This window comes from Pezoporus occidentalis, unplaced genomic scaffold, assembly GCF_034315485.1.
Source record: "Pezoporus occidentalis ecotype Australia unplaced genomic scaffold, CSIRO_AGI_Poc_V1 ctg93, whole genome shotgun sequence".
NCBI lineage: Eukaryota > Metazoa > Chordata > Aves > Psittaciformes > Psittacidae > Pezoporus > Pezoporus occidentalis.
The window spans coordinates 8,926,517-8,951,856 of record NW_026916294.1 but is presented as its reverse complement, the minus strand read 5'-3'; the positions used below and the strand labels follow the sequence as shown (position 1 = coordinate 8,951,856).

The window sequence follows — 25,340 nt, the reverse complement described above, 5'->3', positions numbered from 1 at the left end:
ATTGTTGTTTTGTTATGGAGCATATAATGTTGGTTAAATGGCTGGAAGTCCCCCGAGGCCCATATGCTGCTGATAGTCTCTGCGTCCTTCTGAGCCGGCGGCAGAGGCAATAAGGCAAAAGAACTGTTTTGTCCCGCACATGGCCCCAGTGTTTTCCTGGCAGGACACGGCAGCTGGACGCGGGCAGAACAAACCTTCACCACCCGGGGTGGGCGGGGAGCTTCCCTTCGAAAGAGTTGCACACTTGAGCAAGCCCATTGTCTGCCCAGAAAGCATTTCAACCGCCTCTTGCCAGGCATACAAAACGTAGGCAGAGGCGGTGTTGGGACAACCTGTCTGCGCAGCGCCTTGTGTGCGGGCAATTAGTTTGCAAATTGCCCTTTTGGACATCCGCGCGTGAATCGGTTACATTGCTCCCACAGGACTGAGTGCTCTTTGCTGTCAAAGGAAGGCCCATGAATAAATAAGGTGACTTGGACAAGAGCCTTTATCCCCACATGCAGGCTCTTCCTTGGAAAGCGCGGGCAATGGCTGGGATCCCTAGGAGGAGAAGAGTGGTTGCCAAGCGGGGATGTTGCTTGTGGGTGTTTCTAAAGCTCTGTGTTGATGCTGGTGTAAGGATGATATACGCTGCATGGTGTTTTTTGCTCAAACCTCAATGTTCCTTTGCAGCGTGGTAGTTGACCAAACTCCTCTGTGCTGAGAAAGGCCGGTGTCGATCTGAGGATTTAGCGGTAAAATAGGTTGAAAACTGGTCAATATGGGCACAGCCAATATTGTATAACACTCATTTTGAACCAGAATGAAATCAGGTTCTTTTGAGAAGCCATAGTATTATTTTATCAACATGCTTACGTTCTTTGAGCTTCTAATCTGATGGAAAAGGATCACGTTTCTTTCCTGAAGCCACAAAAAAGCAGACTTTCCCTGGTGCTATGTCAGCTCTCCCAAATCCTTCACAAATTAAGTCATCTGTCAGCGGGAGAGAATTTCCTCTTGGAAAGTGAAGGAGCTGGTAATTTCCTGCTGCTGTCACCAAAAGATGTGCCCACTGCTGCTTTCCTTGTTTAAAACTGGAAGAGTTTATTGACTAAAAGGAAACTATTCTGAGCCATGAATGGCAGCTCAACAAGCAGCATATTGTAGGAAAGCGAGCTCACGAGCAGGGGATATATTTGCTCTTGGTAAATGTAGAGACTTGGCTCTTATTTTCTTTGCAATGCTGTCTTTATATTCTTATATTGGTCCCCTCCATTCCCTGCCTGCCAGTCAATAACCATCAGTGCAGCATTTTGACTGGAGCTAGTGCAGTTTAAAGCAGTTAATGGTGTGATCCAGTGTCTCACCCCATTGATGGTCCTAAGGTTTGAGGACCTCAGGCTGTGCATGGGGTGATGAAGAAGCAGGACCCAGCTTCCCTGGTACAATTCACTGCTCTTTGGTCATAGCTGTGGTCCGCATGCTCTGGGGAAGGGGTAACTGCTGCCTGTTATTGAAGACATGCAGCTGAAATAATAATCGGATAAAAGGATCATTTATTGTCAAACGATTATGGAGCTGCATTATGTGATTTCATATCTTTCCCTTCAAAATCTCTGCCTTTCAAACCAGCTTGTGGTTTTACTCTGTGCCATTAACACTTTGGTATTACACAGGAGTATATTTCATACGGCAAATTCTGTGGAATATGGATTATGTGATCAGGGAATAAATAAAAACTCCTCAAGTTGGCCTCGGCTCTGCTGGTGGTAATCAGGAAATTGTTTGTCCTTAAGCTACAGCAGAGGATTGGATTCTTAAAAACTGAATAGGGCAAAATGCTTTTAGAGTGATTTCTTTACAATAAAAACATGATAGTCTTAAGGCTAACTGTTAATCTTGGTGAGTCTATTCCACGTGAAGCAAGGGAGCAGCCAGACTCCCAGCTGGTGTAACTCCACATAGTCCCATTAGCTGACAAAGCTGGGTCAGCCCACAGCAGCTGAGGATCCAGCCCCGTGACTTTGGAAGAATCATAATCTTGGTGGAAAAAAGACTATAACAGGATTTTGTGAGGGCAAATAATATTAGAGAGCAAATAAGATGGGATGGGGACCAGATAGGACGGCTGTTTCATTTGTTGTTTATTGAGATCTTCTTTTATTGGAATGGGCACCAGTGTGTACAGGTTGTTTCACAGAGCAGCTCAGGGCTGTTAACCTGCTTTAGTACTGTTTAGTGTCTATCACTGCAGTTAGACTCACAAACAGCACAGCTTTAATAAAGAAAACTCCTGAGTTAATCTCCTTTAGAGGTCTGCGTGACATTACTAGCTATAATCTAACCTTTCCAGGTTATTGTAGATACACTTATGGGCATAAAACCGTCTTTGGGAGAATTAGGTATTTTCTCATTATGCACGCTAATAGCTTTTCACTGAATATCACCAAATTTCCATGAAAATCTAATTGATTTTCACTGGCAAGTTGCAGAGTTTACTCAGTCTGTAAAACAGGGATCTTCAGAATTGTCTCCAATGAGTTGTCCTCCGGATACCGCTGAATGATGCAAGTGAGATACCCTCGAGTACCTGATGGGAAACGAAAGCAGTCTGTCTTTGGAACAGGTAGATGCAGGATGTGTATGGGGAAGGAGATGCTGAAGCAGATGAGTCCGTGCTGCACGTGGAGACATTGCAGGACAACAGCTTGGTGGTTAAAGCATCAATCCATCTCCGTGCCTTGCTCCACCTGCAGGGCCTTGCTGCCAATCATGCTGACCACTGACCAGCTGCTCAGAAGGTGTTAGGGTCTGCAGGGTCGCACGTACACATCTAAAGCCTGAGCCCTGGGCAGCTAGAGCCTGTATTGAGTCTGGTTTTTAACCTCTGTATCCCAGCTCCTTCAGGGAAAATAATGCTCCGTTTCTATTGCATGGCCAGGTTTAGCAAACTCTCTAGGAATGGGACAGTCTCTTGCTTTGCTTGTCGCGCTAGTAATAAATAACCGCAGCAAGGAGACTGAGGGGGCTGTGGCAAGAGGAGCTGAGATGGCAGCTGCAGGCATCTTCTGTTGAGGAGGTGACCACTCATTGTGCCACAGATCCCTTAATGATCCTGTCCCCATCTGGGACACCCAGAAGTGCACGAGCAGCAGAGCTGCCTGGGTGGTAGGTGTGCAGGAGCCTCTCCTCCCCCTTGGGATGCGGGCAGTGACCAGTGCCAGCATCCTTGCGCTCATCACAAGGTGGATCAGGGAAATCAGGTCACAGCAGAGATGGGTTGCAGCTTTACCATCTGTAGAAGAAGAGTTTGAGAGAGTCTGACATGGCAGGTGTCCAAGGCACTGCCTTGGAGTATTGGAGACTTGTGCCTCCTGGGTTATGAAGGACAAGAAAGACTCTGCTGGCAGGTGATGTCTCCAGGCCAGTCTGCAGGGCATCCAGCTACAGCTGCAAACCAGAATTGGTTCTGTGCTCCCCAGAAATTGTATTGCTCGAGTATTTGTATCTGTAGGAGACTTTGTTGAGACTATAGGTGAGATGTGATTATGTGCCAGACTCAGAAACACAGTAAATGGAACAAGCTGGCGCATCCCTATTACCATGGCTTGAGCATGGTCATGGAGGAGAAACAAGGTGGAAGATGATATACTGCTTAGTACTGGGAGCTCTTTGATGGCTGCCTTGTGAAAATGGTCTCTGGTCTAAGGTGCAGGTACAGAGGGCAGACCTGGGAGGGGGATTCCCTCCATGTGCTAGAGAGCTGAGTCTTCAGAGAGCTTGCTGAGAGCTCGTGGCCAAGCTGGAGATTGAATTGAAGCCTCTCAAGTGCTTGAGACGACTCACCTCCACCTTCCCTTTCTAACTAGCTCATCTCAGCTCCTCATGCCATTTGGCTCGAGCGACACCAGAGAAATCCCATAGTGACCTGCCATACTTCTGCCAGCTAGTTTTGCTTTGGGTTTAATTCATTGCTTTGGCTCTTCAGAGGACCATTCGATGGGGCTTGGCTTGAAGAGGGGCTGAAATGCCATCACACACTCTGTGCCTCTTGGGAGGAAGCATAATTAATCCATCTACCTCTTAAGTGCACGGCCTGCCTTTGAATAAGCAGGGAAAGCCACCAAAAGGTTAACCACTTTATTTAGATGGCTTTGTTTGTTACGTGTGTGCTTTGCTTGTTCTGAGAATTAACGGAAGATAAGCTAAAAGTTCATTTATAAGAGTATTAAAGGATAATTATGATGGAATAAATGCAGTGGGTCAAAAGGCATTATGATGAACAGAATCATAATATAGGGCTTGGGGAAATAAGCTGAAGTGTACAATGCCTAACATCACTCACCGAACACCACCGTTTTCTCTCTGCTTCTTCATCCCCAGTGTAAATGAAAGTTGTGTCCATCAGCACTCTGCTGCCCACGCACAAGCACCGAGTGATAATCAATTGCAGTAACTGAAATTAAACTTTGGAGCAGGCATAAATATGTGACCTTTTAATATCAACAAAATGATAAAAAAGATTTGGTAGGAAATCTGTTTCAATCAGATTAGAGGAGAAGTGGGTAAAGCTGATTACAAGCCCGCTAAACACAGTGTTTGGGCAGTATTTGTTCAGAAACAATAGCGTTAATTCTACTTTAACAAGTATTATCTGGAAAATCAATAATTAATGGGAACCCATTATCAACTTGTAATTTAGCACAGAGATTAAGTTGGGGGAGAAGTGAAAGCGAGTGGGCAACCTGCTTTTACTTGACCTGTCAGGCTGATGGATTAGCAAGTGACAGCAGGTTTAATATTTTTGTGAAGGGGAGGTGCTAGAAATAAGTCGGTTTGGGCCTCTTGCTGTTTGGCACCTCCTTGCCCTACCTCTTCGGCAGCAGAGCCTCCTCGCACCGCCCAGGGGACAAACTCTTCTGTGGTGCTCAGTCCTGGGATGAGGGGGACATTGCCCCCGAAGCCATGGGGTGCAGGGAGAGAATAGAGGTGGGCAGAAGAGGTGGCATGGATGGGTGCAGGGTTCCCATGGGGGCATCCCCCTCTTTAACATCTCCCAGCTTGCTGCAGTGCCCCACCACGTTTTCTCCTTGACTTACAGCAATGGACGTGTGTGAATGCATGTGAACATCCAGGTTTTCCCCATCCGGCTCCCCCCTTCCTTCCTAGTTTATCAGCTCCACTTGGAGAAACAACATGACTTGTCCTCTGTGCTGTGCCAGGACTCGGATGTCGCAGATGTGCAGGTCAGGAGCGGTGCACATGCAGCTTGTTGCTGGAGTAAGTCACTGCAACAGATGCCAAGCAGATAACGGTTCTGCAAAGCAAACATACTTGCAGAGGATACAGATGTGCTGATCAAGGATCCCTGTGTGTGTTTGCCAAGGCCAGAGCAGGCTGTTTGAAGAGGAACATCACTGTTTGCTAAATTTCATGTGGACAGCAGTGAGCTGTTTCCACCTCTTCTCCTGGGCAGAGGCTCTTGTTTTCCTCAGATTTGAGCTACCTACCTGGTTTTTGGGCAGAGCAGCACGGGGACTGTGGGCTCTACTGGTTTAGCAGAATAAAGGAATAAAAGGAGGTGGGTTGGGAACATTGGGAAGCAAGTAAGCCAGTGCCAGAGGGCTTGTGAAGCCCCCAGTGCAGCTGGGCATGGGTAGGTAGACATCCATGATTGCAATGCTCTTTGGCTTACTCAAAGACAGTGCTCAAAAATGAGATCAAGGAAGCCACTGCTGACACAAGGAGTGGCCTGTGGATAGAAGAGAGGCAACTGTCCAGGAACGTGTCACCTTTTGTAGCAGAGCAGTGACAGGAATAGTGACATCTTGGTCTGGGCTCATGCTTACCACCAAACGTGTCCTCACTAACGGTGCAGGTGAAGAACACGGCAACGGGATGAGAAGCCCAAGGGAGGTGCTTGTCTCTCTGCTTCCACTGGCCACATCCCCCATCTCTGAGGTGCAGCCATGGTTGGTGTGGTCCTTACAGGGTGGCTGAAAGGCTAATGCCCAGACACTGGCCATCCCAACGCAGCCGGGGTGGTGATGGGGCTTCTTGACAGTGAGCGAGGCGGGATGCTGGCAGCGCAGGGAACAGATTGAAGGCAGATTGTGTGGGTGAAGCAGCACGGTGCTGCACAGCTAGGGAGTGGCTTCAGAAATGGCATTTAATCATTCAACATTAACACAAGACATCTGTCACCGTCCTCAGCAGTGACGGGGCTGCACAGCAAAACAATATGTTCCAGTGCTCCTAATCACTGGAAAAACACTACTTTTTGCAGAGAGTTCTTTTAGTGCCCGGCACAAATCCTTCTATTTTATTATAGCAATCCCAGCCAAATCCTCCAATAAATGGAGTTTTTATTAATGTGCAGCTGTTAAATGAGAAAAAAAAAATAAAACTCAGAAATAAAAATGAATCCCTGAATAATCGGGCTGATCCCAGGCAGTAAGAACAAGCAGGACAACCACATACTTACAGCTTTTTGGTATTATTTACAAATATGGCCTGGGCTTTTCTTTTCCCCCTCTGTTTTCTCACACAGGTCTGATCAGGTTTTGCTCAGGAAGATCCCAGTTACTTTTGGGGCTGGAAACACAGCAAGGAGGAGTGAGGTGCTGGGATGTTCTATCCGTGGCCCTGTTCAAGGCCAGGTTGGACAGAGCCTTGGGTCTACTGTGGAGCATCCCTGCCCATGGCAAGGGGTTGGAACTGGATGATCCTAAGGTCCTTTCCAACCCTAACTATTCAAGGGGGGGGTCACATCCAATGCCTATGCCTGGGATTTGTATGCTGCCACAGCTGAGAATTTGCTCTGACCAGGGAGGAGAGTGGCAGGGACCAGGGCGATGAGGGATGCACTTGTTTCTGTGCAAAAGCAAATAGAAGAGTGTCAGAAAGAAGAGGATGGAGAGAAGTGAATGGCAGAAGTCCTTCAACCAACCATTGCAGCTCACCTCAGAAGGACAGGGTGGTTTGCTTTAACCAGGCATGATTTGGGGATCTCTGCCTTCAACTGGCACTTGCCAGATGAAATGTGGCATTTTGTAGTTAAAAAGGAAGGAAAAGTGACCCTATGGCGATGTGGTGGGGAGGTAGGTGCTGAGCTGAGGGGGAAAAGTGATGCCTGCCCTGGATTTAGCCCCATGTCCTTTCCCCATGCACAAGTCCTGGCCTGCCAAGGCATCTGCAGTCCTGTGTTGTGAGTGCAGAGACCAGCCATGCAGGCAACAAATCTCATCACTGTTGCTGCCAGGAGACCTGATCTGACTCCTCTACACCCAGGGCACAGCCATGCAACCACACGGGTACTGGAAGCTGGGCTAAACCAGGTCCTAGGCTACAGTCCAGCTGGCAATAAAACCACCATCAGGAGCCATTTCCTGATGGCTCCAGCCCAAAGGAGAGTGCTGAGTGAGCAGAGATGTAGGAGACCTGCTGGAGCTGCCATCAGATGCACGCACGTGTTTCCAGTACCTGTGGGGTCCCACCTAGAGCTAAGCCTACAATGGGAGGGCAAGGCCAGTCCAGGCAGCTCCCCCAGAGCCCACAGGATGAACTTGGCCATCGGGACAGTGCCCATCACCAGCAGTCAGCCCCTGGTTACCATCCTGGTGAATGCCGGGCGGGAGGGAATGCCCTGAGCTGATAGCACCCTGCCCACGAAATGGCACGGCCACTGTTCATTCTGATTAAATTAGAGCCAAAGCCCTAATTCTTCTGATTAAAGCTTAGAAGTTAAGCTCTTTGGGCAGGATGCGTGCCTTGCCCTATGCTCTCCTAAACCACTTTGTCCACTCAACGACAAGACACTAATGATACACTCCTGTGTATTTCTTCTCAGACACACATGATGCCTAGTCCATAGGATGTGTGGTGTTCCTGGGACGTCCCACTACTTCTGTCTGAACAGTGGCATTTATGTGGTCACCTGGCTGGTTTCGGAACTGCTCCAAGCAAAGCAGAGGTCCAGGTCTGCCAAGGTTCAGCCTTTAGATGGCTTGGGCTTTTCCCGGAGGAATTGCCCTGGAATAGACACCCCAGGCTGGAGCGTTATGCGAGTTCTCTCTTCCATTAGGTGCTCTACAAGCATGGGACCAGCCTGCAGTTACAGGCCTGCAGTGGATGGGTATAAGGTATCTAAGGCTACAGGTATGAGTTAGGGTATCAGGGACAGAAGCAGATTTCATCGTCACTGTTTTAACCTCAGTGAAAGGGTGTTTGACTCCAGGGTAGCTCTGTTATCAAGCTTTGACTGAGCGCTCTGCATACTGTTTTCCTGCTCTGCAGAACTTCCCGACGGCTGAGATTGCTCATGAGGTTTCCCTGCATGACTTGGAGCTCCAGGCACCTACTGGGAAGAGCCTGCCCTTGGGCAAGATGTGGGCAATGGTTTCAGCAGGGACCGGAGGCACATCCTTGGTGCCCCATCCTCCACGTACACCCAGCTTCTCGCAAGGAAGCTGAGAGACTTCTGCCTCCAGCACCTTGCATGGGGAAGCTGTCCCATCCCTCCTCCTCTGCACCGTGGGCAGAGGCACAGCCTGGTGTTGTTTGTCACAGATCAATGCATTTACCCATGTGGAAAAATGTCATTACCACCAGGGCTCGGCTTTTCTTTCCCCTTGAGCTGCTCCTGCTGTGCTGGTGAGGGGCTGGCTAATCGCCTCTTTTCTCATTGCCCATGGGGATGGCTGCCCGGCAGCCTGCCCTGGACACTGCTCACCCTGGTGCTCACAGGGCTTTCCCCAGCCCCAGCATCTCCTCTGCCAAAGAAATGAGCACTCAAGGCCACGGGACTCTTCCTTACAGCTCCCCTTGATAGCTAAAGAAACGAAGCAGGGGTCATCTAGAAAGAGAGGGATAGGAGGGGAGATACAGGAATAACTTGCTCACAAGTTCTTGGCCCCTCACTACAAGAGAGACATTGAGGTGCTGGAGTGGGTCCAGAAGAGGGCAACGGAGCTGGTGCAGGGCCTGGAGCACAAGTGTGATGGGGAATGGCTGAGGGACCTGGGGGGGGTTAGTGTGGAGAAGAGAAGGCTCAGGGGGGACCTTATTGCTCTCTACAACTGCCTGAAAGGAGGATGGAGCCAGGAGGAGGCTGGGCTCTGCTCCCAAGGAACAAGGGATGGGACAACCGGAAACGGCCTCAAGCTGCACCAGGGGAGGTTTAGGCTGGATATTGGGAACAATTCCTTCCCCAAAGGGCAGTCAGGCATTGGAACAGGCTGCCCAGGGCAGTGCTAGAATCACCGTCCCTGAAAGTGTTCACAGACCACATAGACGAGGCTGTCAGTGCCATGGGTTAGTGGTGACAACAGCAGAGGGAAAGGTACTGCCCAGGTTTTCTGCTGCTGCTGCTGCTCCATGTGTTCTCCTCCCAGGAGGCTGAAGAGTGCTTTGGCTGGCTGAGCACTGCAGGAGCTGCAGAAGGGGATGCTGAAGGACATTGATAACCAGGCAGCTCTTCCCCAGTGAAACTGGGACCTCTCTAGGTACTGAGCAAGAGGAAACAAGGACCTTTACTGCCATTTCCAAGTAGGAGGAAAATACCTTTATTCCACCTTCAAAAGCCAGCAAAACCTCAGCCCAACAGGAAGACTGTAGACAATGATCCCACAAAGGAGAAGTTTACTTCTTCCTAACCCCTTTCCTCCTTTTTTCCCTACAGTGTGACAGTTCCAATATTACAAGTCCATATTTGAGGCGCTTAAGTAGCTGTTCCTTGTCAGCAGCATTCAATCTGTTTGGTTTGACACTCTGTTCCCTTTTGGCATCAAGGTCCACCTTAACTGTGTTTGAGGAATCCTGTCAAAGCAAAGACCAGGAGCTGGTAGGAAAGCTGTGCTCAATTGTAGCTCTGTGTCCTCTGTGCTCAAATCTGTCCTTTACTATAGGAAAAACTTTAACTGTACACATTTTACCTGTATTCCTGCCCCCAGATAATGTGATGGTCTTCAAGGGTGAGGTGGCCGAGCACATAGGCTTCTACTCATGTGAGAAGGAGGATCCATGCACAGGGCTGTATTTGGTGTTAGTGTTCTGTGATGTCTATTGGTCTTTTAGAATGTCTCTTTGGGACAAGATTGCTTTGGTAAAGAGGCATTTGGTTGTATAATGCCAAGTGGGCTCTGCGAGACAGCCACATATGAGTGTCCTTAACTAAAAGATCCTGATTTATATCTCTGGGAGTCTAGTTCTTGATGGGGGGACCTGTTGGGACCTGTTCGCACTCAGGAGAGCCACTCTAGGAAGCACTGTTATAGGGAAGAGTGAGAGTAGCCTCCTGCATGCGTGGTGTCCTCTGTTTTAATTAGGTTAGCTTCTTGCATGGCAAGGGCTGCCATACTGAGCTGAAAAATCAATACCATATGGTACAGCACTCAGATAGCAAACTTGGAGATTAATTAAAGGAGAAGTAGTTCTGTCAGGTCTCATAGCACAGTGCCTGCAATTAGGCATGGCTGAACTGGTTTGGAAACGCAAAGGCTACACAACACCTTCACCCAGAGCTAAGACCCTCTGCCACTTTGGGGTTGGAATAAGTGAAATCCCCCTTTCTCTACCCCCAACAGAGATACATTAGGAATGCCAAAATCACCCCTTCACATGGTTTCCTGGGTTTCTTTTTGTTTGCAGCGCCAGCCACTTGCTTCCAGCTTGCTGCAGGGAGCAGGGGATGCCTTTGTTCTGGGACGCTTCTCCTTGGCAAGGTGCTGGGGATGAACATGGAGAAGGTGCTGGGCTGGGAGCTGGGAAAGCCAATGGGAGGCAGCATCAAAAGGAAAATGCAGAGATTCAGGCGTTGTGGCAAGCAGGCGCTTGGAGAAAGAGAGGAGTGGCTCAGAGGCTGGGTGGGTAGAGGTGTCAGGGGGGGAAAGAAGGCTGCGAGGTGGAGAAGAGTTAAAATCAACCTTCAGGTCACCAGAGGAGGAGCCAGCTCTGGCTGTTTGCAGCCTGAGTACTTCTCCATCGCTCCTTTACTTCCTGGGAGCAGTGGCTTCCATTCTGACCCAGTTGTCCCTGGGCTTTTCTAACACCCCTTGCAGGCACAAGGTGTAGCTGTGGCTCTCAGGGGTGAGGTATGCCCCATTCTCCAGCATGCTGCCCGGGATCTGAGGTCCAGCCAAGCCTCGGTTTCCCATGGAAGCGACTGGTGTGTGTGACACGGACTGGGCTATTCGATGATGGGATGCCAGGGTGGGCGCAGAGCAGCAGCAATGGCCATGGACCTGCGTAAGAAGCCTGCACTAGGATCCAGGAAGGTTTGGCCCTCAGCTCTGCCGCTGTCCTGCTGCCCGGCCATGGTCCCTTCCCATCATCGCTGCATCCAGGCTAAAAGCACAGCAAGCTCCCCCAAGCCTCTGCATCTCGATGGCAAATCTGACACTGTGGATGGCAGTGGAGACAGCGTGAAAGACTTGGCTGGGCTTTAACTTATCTTCACGTTATGCCGTGATGGAAGGCCAAACATCTGAATGAAGGAACTGGCAGACAGTCTTCCCATCTGGAAGTTAGGAATCTAGGTTCAGGTCCAAATCCACTCTTCCAGGGAGGGTTCATTGTGCTTGGGTTGAGACCTTCATGGGATCAGAAATCCTCTCTCTCCCACATGTAAAAAACCCCGAAGGGGTGGTGAAATGCTGGTTTTCCATTGTAAAAAAAAGAGAAAGAAATCTGACTGCATCACTTGGGAAGTTCCATTTCCAGTGTGCTCACCAGAGTGGGACAATGTCCACCCCTCTTTGGGGAGATGCTGATTGAATGAATGTGGCAGCTATTGTGTCTGCTTGGGAGCCTCACAGCCGTTTTTCTTCTGCTGATAGTTTCTTTTCTTTTCCGCTTTAATGAGTATTTCTCTAATTGACTTGATGATTTCTGTTTAATTAGCACATTTTGGAGGAATGATCAAAAAATAATAAGATAAAGTAATCAGACAAGCATAGTGCGGAGGAATAATAGCTCCTTTGTGGGGCTAATTGGAGTGGACAGTCCATCGGCTAGTTTGGGGCTCCTCACAGTTGGATATTCCCAGCCGAGCCGTGCCGTGTGCCTGGGACTTCCAAGCACCCACATAGAGAGAATCAGCTCTGGTCATCGTTTCAATCAGCTTTAATGAGCTGTGAATGAGCACCAAGGAAAGCAGGGTCCCATCCCTGTTTTGTGGAAGGCTGGGGTTTGCCCAGGACCTACCAGCATCCCCAGGGAGGGCTGTGTCCTTGCTCACACACCCTGCATAGGAAAGGAGGGGGTTGTCCATGGGGATGTGAGATGGGCAGGTAAACAGGGCTAGAGAACAACAACAAAGTGGAGCAGGAGGAGAAAACACCAGTGGAAGGAGCAGCTGGAAATCAGAGTTAGGGCTCTTGGGCCTGATCTGCTCGGATTTCTTCCTGAATACCCTGTCCCTCACGTTCCCATATATCACCTAAAGGTTTAAGCCTCTGGGCAAACCCCAGTCTCCTCCCTAGGAGGGTTTTCCATGGGCTACATCCCCTATAGCTCCTGGAGGTACACGGGATGAGCTCCGCTTGCTCACTGATTGCCAGCCGAGGCTGGAGGTGCAGCGCCTTGCTGGTCACTTGTTTTGCCCTGTGTGTGGCTGGGCGTCACTGAGGGGCTGTGCCAGCTGGCTGCGTGCGGCACTTCCCAGCGCTTTGATTAAATCTGCAACGCTCCAGATGTGAGCGGCCTGCGCATCGATCGGCACAGGGGCTGCTCTTAAACTCCACTTAAAACGGTGACTGCTCTTCTGGGTTTAATCAAAGGCAAATGCCTTAAGACAGAAATCTGTGCGGGGGAATTAGGAGGGATGTCGCTGGGCCATGTGGATTGGGACATGGAAAGGCACACAACCCCCCCCCCCCCCCCAAGTGCCGAATTAGGGTGGCCCATGTGCTTGCAGTCAGCTCGCTGGCGATGCTACAGCACTAAGCAGTGTGTGGCCAGCTGTGGCTGTGCTCACCCTGAACACCCCTTCCTTCACCCTTGTAAACTCCAGCTCGACACAAAGCTCTTCCCATAGGCTGGCAGTACTGGGAGCACAGGTTTCCTCATTCCTTTAACCTGGCCATGCTGCTTGGCCCTGCAGATCCATCACCCCAAAATGGGGGGGGGGCATTTGGCCGTTGTATCTACCTCCTCCTAACTGGCCAGGAGCACACACACATAATCCAGCACTCAGCCCTGAGAAGAATCCCATTGCCTGCACTGAAAGGAAGAAATCCACCTGGAACTCAGAGGTGGGGATTTAGCCTTGTGAGATAGGGATATGCCTCACTGCACACACACACACACAGAGCCCTTTGCTGCCTTCTCTAGTGATGGGCTGTTTCTCAGTTCCCTATCACCCGTGTGTCACAGGCAGCCTTTTCACCAGCCCCATCCCTCCTTGTGCTCCCAGGAGGACATGGAGGAGGCAAGAGAAAAGCCCTTTGCCTTCTGTCCATGAGGGCAGGGACCTTCCCCCTCAGGCTCCCACCCTTGGTGTGTCACTGCACCCCACTCCTGAGCCACCCTACACCCAGTGCAGGGTCCACCATGGCCACAGGCAGCTTCCCTGCAGAGCAGGCACTCAAGGGATGTGGTTTCAACATCATTCCTGGGGACCAGGCTCCTGCTTGCTCCCGTGCCAGGAGCTGATGTGGCACAAAGAAGCAGGGAGCCCTGGGCTGTGACTGCTGGTGCAGGTCCAACGGGTGGGAGCCTTTTCCACCCAGAGCTGTCTGAAACTGTCAGATGGTCCTTTATTATTGACCTGATTCATATCTAAACCAGGGAGGTGAAAGCTGTCTTATCCCATTACTAATCCCCTAAACCAGGCCCTTCTCCTTGCTACCCCCTGGTTCTTGCTACAGCAGGTGGTTGAGAGGCAAGTGTACATCCTTCTGGGGTTTTCCCAAGCTTCATATCCCTGCAAAGATGGGGTCCCAAAACCCCACCAGCCACTGATGGGCTCACAACCCATCACTGGCTGAAGAGGATCTGCCAAAATACAGCACCTATTTGTAGACCCTCAAGGATGCACCAGGCTTGTCCCCAGTGCCTGAAGGGGACAGCCCCAGGTACCCACCCCAGCCTGTGTGCCCTCATGATGCACCCCATAGCGTGCTGCAGGGCATGGAGGTGTTTGAGGTGGCACTGGAGCAGCCATGGGGACACCTCAGGCATGGTCCCACCTCCCTATGCCCCCAGTCCTGGCCCAGTGCAGGGGACAGGGGTGCTCCAGCATCAACCGTGGGTTGTACCCATGCCTGGGACACCAGTGCCAGGGTGCTGTATCCTCTGATCACCATGGCTGGAACCCTCGTGGAAGACTTGGGTGCTGTGGGGGGGGTGAACCCCAGGGAAATTAGAGCAAGGGGCGATGTTTGATGTTCCGCTCTTTAAGCGATTAATAATCTTCCAGCATTGGAGAATCAGCTGAAAATCTTCCCTGGAAAATAATGAGCAGAGAAACATTTACTGATTAGTCTAATCCCAGCTAATCCTATTGGATGAGCATATATCAAGATATCCTTTAACTGATTTATTGTCCAAAGGGCTGCTGGAGATGCCCCTCTCCTCCATGGCCAGGGGAGCTGGTGGTGGCAGCAGGTATTGTCCCCTCGCCGTGTCCCACATCCCCGGTCCCCTCCAGCCCCGACCGCAGCACCGTATCCAGGCCACCTCCAGATTTAATCGCTCCTTCCATGTCTGCATCTATCGGCTTTCTCTTGGGTTTGAGTTTTTATGTTTCATAAACTGATTAGGAGCAATTATAGGTGCTTTATCCCCAAACTTTCCAAATGCCTAGGCCATATGCATATTTAAGGCTTCATCATCTCTCCCAACAGCTCAGCCCGAACGTAAACTGCTGAAATCAAGCTGATTCTGGGACAAACATCAAAAATTAGGGGTTTATCCACTAATATCTGCACGGAACAGGAAATTTGTTGTGGGTGGTGGCCGGATTATGGCTTCTAATTACTGCAGCAGCGCAGATCCTCCCTGCCCGGCAGTGAAAGTCTCCGATTCCAGCCGAACTGTGGCAAAACCACTCTGGAGGAGTGAAGGTGCCCAAGACGATGCCGGGTGCCCTGTCCTGGGACTAAGGAACAGCCTTGGGTTGGTGCGCCCTCAGCATCCCTGCATCCCAAAGCACATGGGCGGTGGCTTTGGGAATGGTACCCCCCCCCATCCTGGTGAGTGGTGGCCCAGAGGGTCTATGTCGTGTGTCCCCCCCCCAGCATCCCCCAGCGCCGGCCACGGCAATTATCCTAAATGAAAGTTATTGTTCTGCTAATCCCGGGAACAGCTTGCGAGGGGAGATTTGGGTCTTCCTTTAATAACGCAAAGTTAATGCGGAGTCCCCTTGTAATTATCTTTATCAGAAGGACCCTCGCTTAATCTGACCGTCCAGTGAAGGCCCGGATCAGGCAGCCCGTGTAAGCCGGTTGTAAATCGTTTTCCATCACCAAATGAAGGGAAGGGTGGAATAAATTGCAGCCCAGGTGCAAGAATCTGGGAGCTAAAGGGAGGACAGGGGCCAAGGCACCTGGAGGTGGCCCCATCCCCATTAGCAGGACACTTGGGGTCAGGGAGGGTCCTGTACCACAGCCCTTGGCCATCCCTGTCCCCATCCCCGGGGTGCTGAGTGGAGGGACAGTGGCCAGGTAGGATGCCTCGTCTGGGATGTGGGGCTGAGAGACCATGGGGTGGGCTGGGAACCCTGGAAGAGGGGACAAGGGGACATAACGGGGGGTCCTGGGAGCAGAAATGGGACCAAGGGGTTGTGAGGGGGGGATTTGGGTGACCGGGAGCGGAGAAAGGGGAGGCTGAGGGGGACCGAAGGAAGGGACCCGGGAAGGGGATGGGCAGGACCGAGGGGCGGGGGCTGCGGGGAGCGGAGGGAGGGACGCCGCGGGGGATGTGACCGGGAGCCGTTAATCTGGGGATTGGGAGCGCTACCCCCGCTCCTCCCGCCGCCCCGGGGCGTGATTGGAGACGGGGCCGGCGGCGGGACCATAAAAAGGGCTGCGGGCGGCGGTGCCCGCTCCGGGCCGGGCCAGGAGGCGGCGGCGGCGGCGATGCCAGGGCGGGCGGAGCCGTCGGGGGGACGCGCGGCTGCGGCGGGGACCGTACCGGTGGCCGCACCGGTGGCACCGGCAGCGCGACCGGGCGGCGCGGGGCTGCGGGCCAAGGGCTTCGCCATCACCGACCTGCTGGGGCTGGAGGCCGAGCTGCAGCCGCCCCCCGGGCCGCTCCCCGCCGCTGGCTACGAGGGTGGCGGGGCGCTGGGGCTGGGGCTGGGGCTGCTCTGCGGGCTGGGGGCTCCCGGAGCCCCGCGCCTGCTGCCGGCTCCGCTGCCGCTGCTGCCCGCCCGCGGCCCCCGCCCGGCCCCGGGGCCGCCGCCCGCCGCCCGTCGGCACAAGGAGAACATCTCCGGTGAGCGGGGCCGGGGGTGGCCGCGCACAGGGACCTCCCGCACCACGGGACGGAGCCGCTGGCCCGGGCATCCCGGGATCGGGCCCGCCGGGCTGCCCACCCCCTGCCCGGGATGCCGACATCAGTGCCGCGGTCGGGTGCTGGGGTGGGGGGGACGGGGAGCCCCGGCCCCGCTCTCTCTTCGTGTTTTGGGAGCTGGGTTCTGTTCCCCCTGCTCCCGACGGGAATGTGACTCTTCCCCTCCTGCATGCTGCTGCCAGATGAGGACAGCCTGTGCGGGGACGGCAGCGAGCTGAAGATGTCCACCTCCCAGATCAAGAGGAAGAAACGCCGGCACAGGTAGGGCTGTCCCTGTTTGCACCTCTCCGCTGCTGCTGCCACCAGCCTGCTTCTGGTCCCCTGGCTGGGGCAGTGGGTGGCATAGAACCACAGAATGGATTGGGTTGGAAGGGACATGAAAGATCATCCATGTCCCCAGAGGAGGAAATATAAGGGCTGCAGCTGGGGATGGGGGGGGTATTTCAGGATGAAAATCATCTTTGTGGTGCTCCTGTGGATCTGCTTGAGTGAGTCCAGAGGAGGCCATGGAGATGCTCCAAGGGCTGGAGCAGCTCTGCTCTGGAGCCAGGCTGAGAGAGCTGGGCTGGTTCAGCCCGGAGAAGGCTCCAGGGACACCTTAGGGCAGCTTCCAGTGCCTAAAGGGGTGACAAGAAATCTGGAGAGGGGCTTCTGACAAGGGCCTGTAGGGACAGGACAAGGGGGAATGGCTTTAACCTCACAGAGGTGAGATTGAGATGAGACATTAGGAAGAAATTCTTCCCTGTGAGGGTGCTGAGGCCCTGGCACAGGGTGCCCAGAGAAGCTGTGGCTGCCCCATCCCTGGCAGTGTTCAAGGCCAGGTTGGACACAGGGGCTTGGAGCAACCTGCTCTAGTGCAAGGTGTCCCTGCCCGTGGCAGAGGGTTGGAACTGGATGAGCTTTAAGGCCCCTTCCAACCCAAAGCAGTCTGTGACTCTATAAAGCTCCAGTGGGAAGGGGGCTGCAGTCAGGGTCTGGACTGCATCACAAGGGTCTCTCTCCTCTTGGCAGGACGGTGTTCACAGCTCACCAGCTGGAGGAGCTGGAGAAGGCTTTCAACGAAGCTCACTACCCTGACGTCTATGCCCGGGAGATGCTGGCTGTGAAGACGGAGCTACCGGAGGACAGGATACAGGTAGATGGCTGCAGTGATTTTCTCTCCCACTGGGGTCCATGGGGCGTCTCTTCCCTTTGGCCAGAGAGTGCAGGTGGTGGGAACGTGGTGGCACTGAAATGCTGCAGGGCACTGGAGGGAACTCAGCTTCCACCCCAGCACCAAACAGGCTTCAAATGGAAATGCAGAACGAGGGGACTCGTTGGACTCAATGACCTTAAAGGTCTCTTCCGACTTGGTTGATTCAATGGTTCTATGACTGAGCTGTCCCCAGCAGCTGATCAGTGCAGCAGCTCGGCTCTGTCCTCCAGAGACCCAACTCAAGCAGGAACTGGGAGCAATTCAGGAGCCCAGCTGTGTCCCATTGGCTTCCTCATTAGCTTGTCCCTCTGGGGCACACACGGCATTTTAGGGCTTGATCCCTGGCAGTGTTTAAGGCCAGTTTGGACAGGGCTTGGAGCAACCTGGTCTAGTGGAAGGCGTCCCTGCCCGTCCAGGGGATTGGAATTGGATGAGCTTTAAGGTCTCTTCCAACCCAAACCAGTCTGGGATTCTAAGACCCTGTCCCACTGCCGAGCAGCTCGTTGGCTTAAGAACTGGGTGGATGTCTGGGCAGCAGCTAGGTTGTACCTGCATCCCTTGAGCCTTCAAATGCAGGAAGGGGGTGAGGAGAGGGACCTGAGCACCCTCTGTCATTGTCACTCGCTGCATTAGGGCCCCATTTTCTGTAGAGGATGGAAGCAGCAGAGGAGCTCTGTGGGCAGGCGGAGCGTAGGGTGGCTTTGGCTGGGATCACCCTCCTGTGCCACAATCAGCCTCGTGTAACGTGTGCTCCCTCTCCCCCCTTTCTCCCCTCTGTCACTGACACCCACGTGTGTGCCCTCCCTTAACCCCCCCCCCACACACCGCTGCCACCTGCACATCCACGCTCTGCACACCCAAACCCCTCCATGCACCCCCGCGGCTGCCCCTTTGCCCTGGACACACGTCCCCCCCTCCCCTGCCCGATGGACCCTGGATGCCACGGGGCTGTGTCCTCCCAATCCCACCCCTCCGTGCTCTCCTGGCTGTTACCCCTGAAGGTTTGGTTTCAGAACCGAAGAGCCAAGTGGCGGAAGAGGGAGAAGTGCTGGGGACGGAGCAGCGTGATGGCCGAGTACGGCCTCTACGGGGCCATGGTGAGGCACTCCATCCCTCTGCCCGAGTCCATCATCAACTCTGCCAAGAGCGGGCTGGTGGGGTCCTGCGCCCCATGGCTGCTGGGTAAGTGGAAGCTTGGGGCTGGAAGGGTCATATGGGAGCTGCAGAGTGAGCGGCCCTTCCTATTCCATATGGCCATCCTAGTCTGTTCCCAGAAACGAATGGGGTCTCAGCTATGATCTGTACACAGGGGGGATGAGAACACTGGCTTTTCTACTCCCTCCTTGCAAAGAACAGCTGGGAAAGGGAGAACCTTTTCCTGCAGGGTCAGAGAGGTGTCTGCATGTGGTGGGTATCGCTGTCTGGTGCTAACAGCCAGTGTGGGAACCATAAAACCATAGAACCATAGAGTTGGCTAGGTTAGAAAAGACCTTCAAGATCACCCAGTCCAACCATTCCTCAGCACTGCCAAGGCCACCACTAACCCATGGCACTGAGGGCCTTGTCTCCACGGTTTGTGAACACTTCCAGGGACGGTGATTCCAGCACTGCCCTGGGCAGCCTGTTCCAATGCCTGACTGCCCTTTGGGGAAGGAATTGTTCCTAATATCCAACCTAAACCTCCCCTGGTGCAGCTTGAGGCCGTTTCCTCTTGTCCCATCCCTTGTGCCTTGGGAGCAGAGCCCAGCCCCCTCCTGGCTCCATCCTCCTTTCAGGCAGTTGTAGAGATCAGTAAGGTCCCCCCTGAGCTTTCTCTTCTCCACACTAACCCCCGTCCACCTCCCTCATCCGTTCCCCATCACACTTGTGCTCCAGGCCCTTCACCAGCACCGTTGCCCTTCTCTGGCCCCACTCCATCACCTCAATGTCTCTCTTGTACTGAGAGTCCCAGAAGTGGACAGATTTGAGGTGTGAATGGGAGTTGCAGGGTGCCTAGGAAGTCATCAGCCTCCCCACCAAACTGAGGAGAGAGCTACCTGAGCGCTCCCCTCTGCTCATACACAGTCCTGTACTGAGGAGGCACCCGAAATCCTCTCCCTGGAAGTCTTCCCCACTGCAGGGGAGGTACGGACCAACTCTGTCACAAGCCATGCTCCTGGCCTGCAAGAGAGCAGGCTCCAGGGCTCCGGGTCAGGAAAGGCTGGTAGCTAGCATGAGTTTTCCTTTGGGATGCAAACGGGAGCTGAAGGAAGCAGCAGGAGGTGATGCTGAGCAGTCGTGGGCAGAAAGAAGCAACCAGCCCCCGTGGCTTTGCTCTCTCCCCTGCAAGGCATGCACAAGAAGTCCATGGAGGTGAGCAGGAAGGCGGAGAGCCAGGAGAAGCTGGCAGATGCCTGGCGAGCGGAGCAGCAGGAGGAGGAGGAACTCAAAGGGAAGCAGGCCAGTTCCCAGAGGGGCTCTGACAAGCTTGGCCCAGCAAAGGATTCGGAGGACACAGCCATCGACCTCTCCAGGACAGCCAAGCACGAGAAGAGGGGTGTGCTGAGGCAGTGCATCAATGGGGACCCCCCCACGGAGCTGAGCAGCAGGGACCACTGACCAGCTCCCTGCTGAGATAAGAATACTTATTGCTTTATTGCTATATATATATATTTTTTCCTTAAATAATTGAACTTTTCTCTGAATTCAGGGCATTTCAAAACTGGGCACACACATCCTTGTCCCCTCACATTGTTCTGGAGCCAGGGTGGAGGGTGGGAGGGGTGTCCCAGCGGGACCAGGAGCAGTGTGGAAATGAGAGCACGTTGTGGTCAGCATGGACCACTGCCAGGGACGAGCTGCCCTTCCCCTCTGGGCTCCGACCACTTCCTGGCTAGCCAGGAGCACAAGGAGCAGCAATGCAATAGGAGCGGCTTCCCTGCTCCGACACACGGGTGCAAAGTGCAGGAGGTGACAGACACCTTTTCCACGCGCTTCCACCGTGTGGAAGTTGCTCTGAACACCAGCTCTTCCCTCTCCAGGAGCAGCAGGTTTGAAACGCGGCTGGGTTCATCCTCAAGCTGGTGTAACCTGACAGGCGCTCCGGCCTGCCAATGCAGCCTTACCACTGGATTTACACTGTGTGACCTCCTTAACTCGTACCTGGGAGAAGGGGGTGAAGACATTCTTGTTTATGCAATGATTTTTGTACACTCTTGAATGTTTCCTGCCACACTATGCAGCACAGAACCGACCTTTGGAAAACCAAGCCATAGAACCCAGAGCAATTAAACAGTTTTGTGCATTGACATAAGAAGATATTTTGTAATTGTCCGTACAAGGTGTTAATGTCAGAGCTGTTTTTTGGTCGTCCTCTGTTTATGCCTAAAAGCACTTTAGTGATCTGGATTTTTGAATGTGGCTCTTCCTGTTTTGTCCACCGCTTATTTATTACACATCCATAAATAAAATCGTGGTGTCTCTTTGGTTTTCATGCTCTGCCTTGTAGTTTGTACCTTCCTTTGGCACATCTCATACTGGCTGCCAGATCCTCCATAGCGTTGTGCATTGGGCGGGAGGGCTCTGCCGAGGCAGTGTCATTACTCCAAGGGGGCAGAGGTCTAGTCCAGTGGCCTGCACATGCCAGAAGGTGATTGATTTGTGCCAGTCGAAGAGCCAGCCCACAGCTGATGGCTCATGAGAAGGTCTGAAATGGAGCACTCAGCTGGCTTCTCAGGGAAGCCACAGGGAGAAAGTTGTTCCCTTGTCCCAGGGGTTGTGGAAGTTTGACAGGCTGAGAGAGCTGGGCTGGTTCAGCCTGGAGAAGAGAAGGCCCCAGGGAGACCTTAGAGCAGCTTCCAGTGCCTAAAGGGGCTGACAAGAAAACCAGAGAGAGGGGCTTTTGACAAGGGCCTCTAGGGACAGGACAAGGGGGAATGGCTTTAACCTGACAGAGGGACATTGAGAGGAGACATTAGGAAGAAATTCTTCCCTGTGAGGGTGCTGAGGCCCTGGCACAGGGTGCCCAGAGAAGCTGTGGCTGCCCCATCCCTGGCAGTGCTCGAGGCCAGGCTGGACACAGGGGCTTGGAGCAACCTGGTCTAGTGCAAGGTATCCCTGGCTGTGGCAGGGGGTTGGAACTGGATGAGCTTTAAGGTCCCTTCCAACACAAACCAGTCTGGGATTCTATGAAGATCTTCCTCAATATAGCTTAAATGTGAGTTTCTTCACTGTTGTGTTGTGCCCCGCCAGCAGGAAAGGTGCTCTGCCTCTTGAGTGTCTGTGCAGTGCTCTCCTACTCCTCTTCCTGCTGTTCCTGATGCTTTGAGAGGTGCAGAGTTGGGCCCTTGTGCCCTCACATCTCTTGTGGTTAATACAAGCAGCAGCTGCTCGCTCACTCGGGCTAGGTGATGGCATGGTGGCACATACTGTTGGAGGCACACCACAGCAGCTGTGTGGTCCCAACCACACAAGCACCCCCAGGGAGGCACAAGGGTGTCGTGGCCATCCAGCTTCCTGATTCCTGGCTGTGCTGAGTCCTCATCTCCTGGCTAGGCTGAACTGGCCCACGCCAACACCACGACAGCTCTCCTGGAAAAGCTCCAGTCTCATCTGCTGGCCAAAGCATCACGGAAAATTATCCAGAGGTTTTATTAAAATCTCAGTAATTCCCCATTTGGAAAGTTTCCTAATCCATCTCAGGGGTGGGTGGCCATGTAGGGATGCTGTCACCTGTCCCCACCTTTGCTGCTGTGCCCAGCTCCTTGCACACAGCCTGTGCTGGGCAGGGGGACAGCGGTGGGACGCTGCCTAGGGAGAGCATCTGCACATATCCTGCCTTTTCCTGCCTCTTCCCTCCTCTGTTGGGCCCTTGCTGGGCGGGAGGGAACATCTGCATGGCAAATACGAGCTTTGCAGCAAAACCATGTCTGATGGGGGGGGGCACGGGGAGCGTGGTTCAGGAAAGGACCAGCCAGAGCTTATTGCAGCAGCAATTAGGCTCACCGAGAGCCGAGACTTAGCACATTGAAGGCCTAATCCTGCCTGAGCAGCATCTGCAAACCTTCTATTTGGGCTGTGCCCCGCTGGCACTGGGTGCCTGTAATCATTCATTCTTGCTGTGCCCGTGTGCAGATGGCCTGGCTCTTTGCCTTGATGCTGGGTGCAGTGCTGTGGGAGGGAGCGTGTCCCCACAACTGCTGCAAGGGGAGAAACCCCAGCCCCTGCCCCGTGCAGGGTGAGGACAACTCTCTTGGTCGGCTCCAGCTCTCACCTCATGCTGTGGAGGGAGAGCTGCTGGCCCGTGGCACTTTGTGGGTGCCAGGAGGTAACCGTGGGGTGCAGCCGGGTGCGCTGGGGCTCAGATGTGCCCCTGCCGCTCACTCACAGTGTGCACCCCGAAGGAGGTGCTGCTGGGTACCAGCGACTGCCCAAAGCTCCACAGCGCTGGTGGCAGGGTCTGGAGGGGCAATCCTCGGAGCAGGGACAGTCACTCACCTCTTGGCTGCCTGTGCTAAGCCGGGCACGGAAGTGCTCGCTGTCCTCCGCATGTCGCTGCGGTTGTGTCAGCAATAGGAGTAAGGCAGCACCTTCTTCCTGTTGTTGTTTCAGGTTTGATCCATGCTGGGGTGAGTGGTAGTCAAATCAGTGCCAGTTCAGGCCATGGACAGCCTCAATGTGACAGAAGAGACCATGAGTTACGGCAACGGCCGCTGCTTGTGCACATCTTCCTTGCTGCACTGGGGCTGCCCATGGGAGGCTTGAGAGTCCCTCAGGCACAAAGGCTGGGTTTGCTCAGGCAGGAAATCCCTTCAGTGGGGCTTGGGCAAGAGGAGCTGGTAACGTGAAAGCCGTTGTTCAGCAGCCTCACTTCATCTGGGCTGCCACTCACCCCAGCACATCCAGATCTTTCCATAGCACTAGCCAGGGACTCCAAACAACCACAGAGGAAGAGGAAAGGGAAAAGGGAGTAAAATGATATTATTTTGGCATCCCTCGGCTTCTTACGGGATTGGAGGCTGACTGTCAAGCATGCACGTCTGGGGGCTGCAGGGAGGCAGTGGCATCTGCATGGTGCCATTTCTGTACTTGGTAATATCAAATGCTAACCATCATCCTGCAAATCCTCCCAAGCCACCGGCTGGATTTTCAGACTGGGAGGTTAGGAAGTACAGTATGAGCTATATAGAAGTTATAGTGGCTGCCCCATCCCCGGCAGTGTTCAAGGCCAGGTTGGACACAGGGGCTTGGAGCCACCTGCTCTAGTGGAAGGTGTCCCTGCCGGTGGCAGGGGGTTGGAACTGGGTGAGCTTTAAGGTCCCTTCCAACCGAAACCAGTCTGGGATTCCGTGATTCTATAGTATTATCTACATAGGAGTAGAAACGTTTTGGAAGTGCTCCCTCGTGTGGAGCCCTGGGTGATGGGACACCATCGGAAGCTGGAAGGTTAACTGGAGCCCCAGAAGTAACCAGGAGCCTCGCTCCTTCCCCTGAGCCCAACAGACTCCTGTCTACTGCCGAATGAACCTAGACCCCCGTCTGGATGCCGAATGAAATAGTCCCATGGGGGTTTGTTTTCCATTAATTGCTTCTTGGATCACCAGCAGGCACTTGGTAAAGGAGCAGCCCCTTCCCCAGAGCAAGCTGGCTTGCAGCACAGGGCACAGGCATTGATCAGAGGCTCCAGCTTGCTCCAGCCTGCTCCTTTCCAAGGTTATTGTTAAAGAAGATTCTTTGCCCTGGGTTTCACACAAGAGGTTGCTAGAACAGTAATTTAATAACTGACTGGCTCAGGAATACAGGTGGGTGCGGGTGCCTATGGGATGGGACCCAGAACGCAGACATCCCTGGGGCTTTATACCCTTACTCATAGGTCTTTATACCTTACTTATGCACTGGCCATCAGGCACTGCTCACACACCTTGCTCACATCTCATGGTTCCATGGGGAATTTTGGTCTGGGGTTTGCTGGTCCATCACCGAGTTCTTTCAAGGCCTTGAGGCGGGCTGTAAATTCCTTCTTCTCTCTCTGGTTGTTGCTCCTTGCTAAGAATGCATCTCCTCTACCTTCCAGTACGCATTAGCCTTGTGCCTTTTGTTTACAGAACCAAGTACAGGGTGTTGCAGCCTAAGGCTACAGCAGCATCAGTTTCCCTTCAGTTTCTTATGCTCAGGGACTACAAGAGCTCGGCAGTTAAAGGAGTTCAGCTGCTGTTAGTGAGCACAGCGCCGGCACAACCACACTCTTATAAACCAAGTACACGTGTCCAGCCCGCAAAACCTCACCGCGTTGGCACTGGTGAGGCCGACCAGCTCTGCTTTGGGTACCTGCCGTTCCCCCCCTTACTCCATGTGCTGCCGGCGCGGGGCAGCAAAGGCCTCGCTCGCCTTTCTGGCTCCATCCCGACCCTCCACAGCCGTGGCACTCTCTGTGAGCCAAGAGGCACCCGTGGGGTGCAGCCGGGAGTGCTGGCGCTCAGCTGCGTCGCTGCTGCTGCACTCACAGCCGCGCACCGCTCCAGAGGGCTCCCTGAAGGAGATGCTGGTGGACGGCAGCGACTGCCCAAGGCTCCGCAGCGCCGGACGGGCAATCCCCGGAGCAGGGGCACTCGGAGCGGGCATTGCCCAGACCCGGCCCCGCGGCGCCGCTGCGGCGGGGCAGGCGCTGCCTGGCGCG

The 25,340-nt window shown here is 53.5% G+C and overlaps 1 protein-coding gene across 2 annotated transcripts; it reads left to right on the top strand.

Moving 5' to 3' along the window:
- The first annotated feature begins 15,889 nt into the window (after positions 1-15,889).
- Positions 15,890-20,765, top strand: VSX1 (visual system homeobox 1). Of its 2 annotated transcripts, none has more exons than XM_062605722.1 (5): positions 15,890-16,413; positions 16,674-16,752; positions 17,503-17,626; positions 18,688-18,868; positions 20,016-20,765. In XM_062605722.1, the coding sequence occupies exons 1-5, from the start codon at positions 16,056-16,058 to the stop codon at positions 20,282-20,284; spliced, it is 1,011 nt and encodes a 336-aa protein (XP_062461706.1). In that variant the 5' UTR covers positions 15,890-16,055; the 3' UTR covers positions 20,285-20,765. The 2 variants fall into 2 exon arrangements, with proteins under 2 accessions (XP_062461706.1, XP_062461707.1); XM_062605723.1 differs by having other exon boundaries at positions 15,921-16,413; positions 18,700-18,868.
- The last annotated feature ends 4,575 nt before the right edge of the window (positions 20,766-25,340 follow it).